Source organism: Macrobrachium nipponense, chromosome 23 (assembly GCF_015104395.2).
Source record: "Macrobrachium nipponense isolate FS-2020 chromosome 23, ASM1510439v2, whole genome shotgun sequence".
In the NCBI taxonomy this organism is placed as follows: domain Eukaryota; kingdom Metazoa; phylum Arthropoda; class Malacostraca; order Decapoda; family Palaemonidae; genus Macrobrachium; species Macrobrachium nipponense.
This window is the reverse complement of record NC_061090.1, coordinates 30,243,480-30,245,409: the sequence shown is the minus strand read 5'-3', so window position 1 is coordinate 30,245,409 and position 1,930 is coordinate 30,243,480. Positions and strand designations below refer to the sequence as shown.

The 1,930-nt window shown below is 39.1% G+C and overlaps 1 protein-coding gene across 1 annotated transcript in view; it reads left to right on the top strand.

Annotated features, from left to right (window-relative positions):
• The window catches only part of LOC135197508 (zinc finger protein 35-like), an 18,162-nt gene extending 16,683 nt beyond the window's left edge, over window positions 1-1,479 (top strand). Inside the window, exon 3 of the mRNA XM_064224574.1 lies at window positions 924-1,479. Coding sequence (XP_064080644.1) covers window positions 924-1,479 — 556 coding nt within the window. The remainder of the gene's footprint in view (window positions 1-923) is intronic.
• Window positions 1,480-1,930: the final 451 nt, after the last annotated feature.

The window sequence follows — 1,930 nt, the reverse complement described above, 5'->3', positions numbered from 1 at the left end:
TTTATGATTTATTTATTTCAGTGATTTATTTTTTGTCTGACTTGTTTTTTTTTAACCTGGATTCGATATCCTATAAAGTTTTATTGCATTTTCATCCAAGCATTTAACACCGAGATAAATACTCATTATACCTCGCAGAATAGTATTCTAGATCCCTTCAACCTCGTACGATTTCCTTTAATATTTCCAGGTAATATTTACCGGCAGTTAAAAAAAATAAAGTATCTATATCTAACTACCATACAGTATTTGTATCCAACTACCATACAGTTCTTTCTGAGGCAGTTTAACAGGCAAAGTGTTAGGCTTGGCAAAATTCCTGAATGATTAACAGTACTTTACTTTAATTTTTTTTTTTTCTAATCCTGAAATACTTGAGGTGTTTACGGACACATTAGGAGGCCAACTTTGTTGGGGCTGAGGACACTCGAAGTGAAGCCATAGTTTTTTCCTTTCTTTCGGATATCACAAGGTAAGTATTCAGTTTGATTACCGACTGAAGAAAGTTATTATTAGATTTAAAAATTGAATCATGAATTAATTTGGAGAGAGAGAGAGAGAGAGAGAGAGAGAGAGAGAGAGAGAGAGAGAGAGAGAGAGATATCATCGTAGTGATCTGTCTACTTTTGTGAGGACCAACAAACATAATTGCATTTCCCTATTTCTACTAAAAATCTAAAGAGAGAGAGAGAGAGAGAGAGAGAGAGAGAGAGAGAGAGAGAGAGGGGAGAGAGAGAGCGAGCTCTTAATTCATAGTAATCTGTCTACTTTTGTGAGGACCAAATCAAGTTGAGAGAGAGAGGAGAGAGAGTAGAGAGAGAGAGAGAGAGATCCCATACAAACACAGACTTATGTCAACAAGTATCGAATGTCCTGCCGATCGGATATTGACGGATAATATTATCGATCTCTTTCGAAGACAGAGTCCGGCGAACGAAGATACTCGATGAAACTGAGGAGAAGGAAGACAGAAGACCCCAATTCTCGCAGATCAGAGAGGAAGAAGAGCAGAGGAAATTCAGCGAGAGAAGAAGAAGAAGAAGAAGAAGAAGAAGAAGAAGAAGAAGATACAACTACGACCCTCACTTACTCGAAGGAATAGCAGCCTTGATGGAACTCTCCGCAGCTCCTAGGGTCATCGCAGGATCTCCCTCGGAAGGGGAAAGTGGGGAAGGACGTCCACCATCCCCTCGCCAGCAGAAGCCGAAGGGTCCACTAGCAGCGCCCTTCCGCTGCAAGATCTGCAAGGAAGGGTTCCCCACGGAGAAGAAGATGCTGATCCACAAGTCCGTCCACTTCAGGGAGGTTCCTTTCGTCTGCCTCAACTGCTTCAGGACCTTCGACGATTTCGACGTCCTCCAAGATCACACGGCGTCCCACAGGGTCTTCCACTGCGCCAGCTGTCCCTCCGTGTTCCCGGATCACCTCTCCCTCAGGAAGCACCTGCTGATGCATCCCGTCGGGTCGATCGTGTCCTGATGGAGCAGAAAATTGATGTGATTTCCATTCAGTGATTTATATATTTTTTTAATATATTTTTTTTATTGCTTCGTTTCATTGTGATAGTTTTGTTTTTTTGTATTATACTATAAATGAATAGTAGTTTAGTACTTTGCCTTTATTTTTATAACACTTCATTCATTGGAGGGCGGTGGAGTAAAGAACTGATGTGAATTCCGTTCAGGAATTTATATATATTTTTTTGAATTTAATTTCTGTGATGCTTTGTTTCATTGTGGTATTTTTGTTTTTGTTTTTTTAGTATTATACTATAAAGGAAGAGTTGTTTAGTACTTTGTCTTTATTTTTATAACCTTCATTCATTTGATCTTTTTAAAGTATTGCAGTGAGAGTGGTTTTAATTTCTCTTTAAAAAGAAGATAACTATTATTGCATTATACATGGAGCTGTGTATTTGCTGTATGGAAAA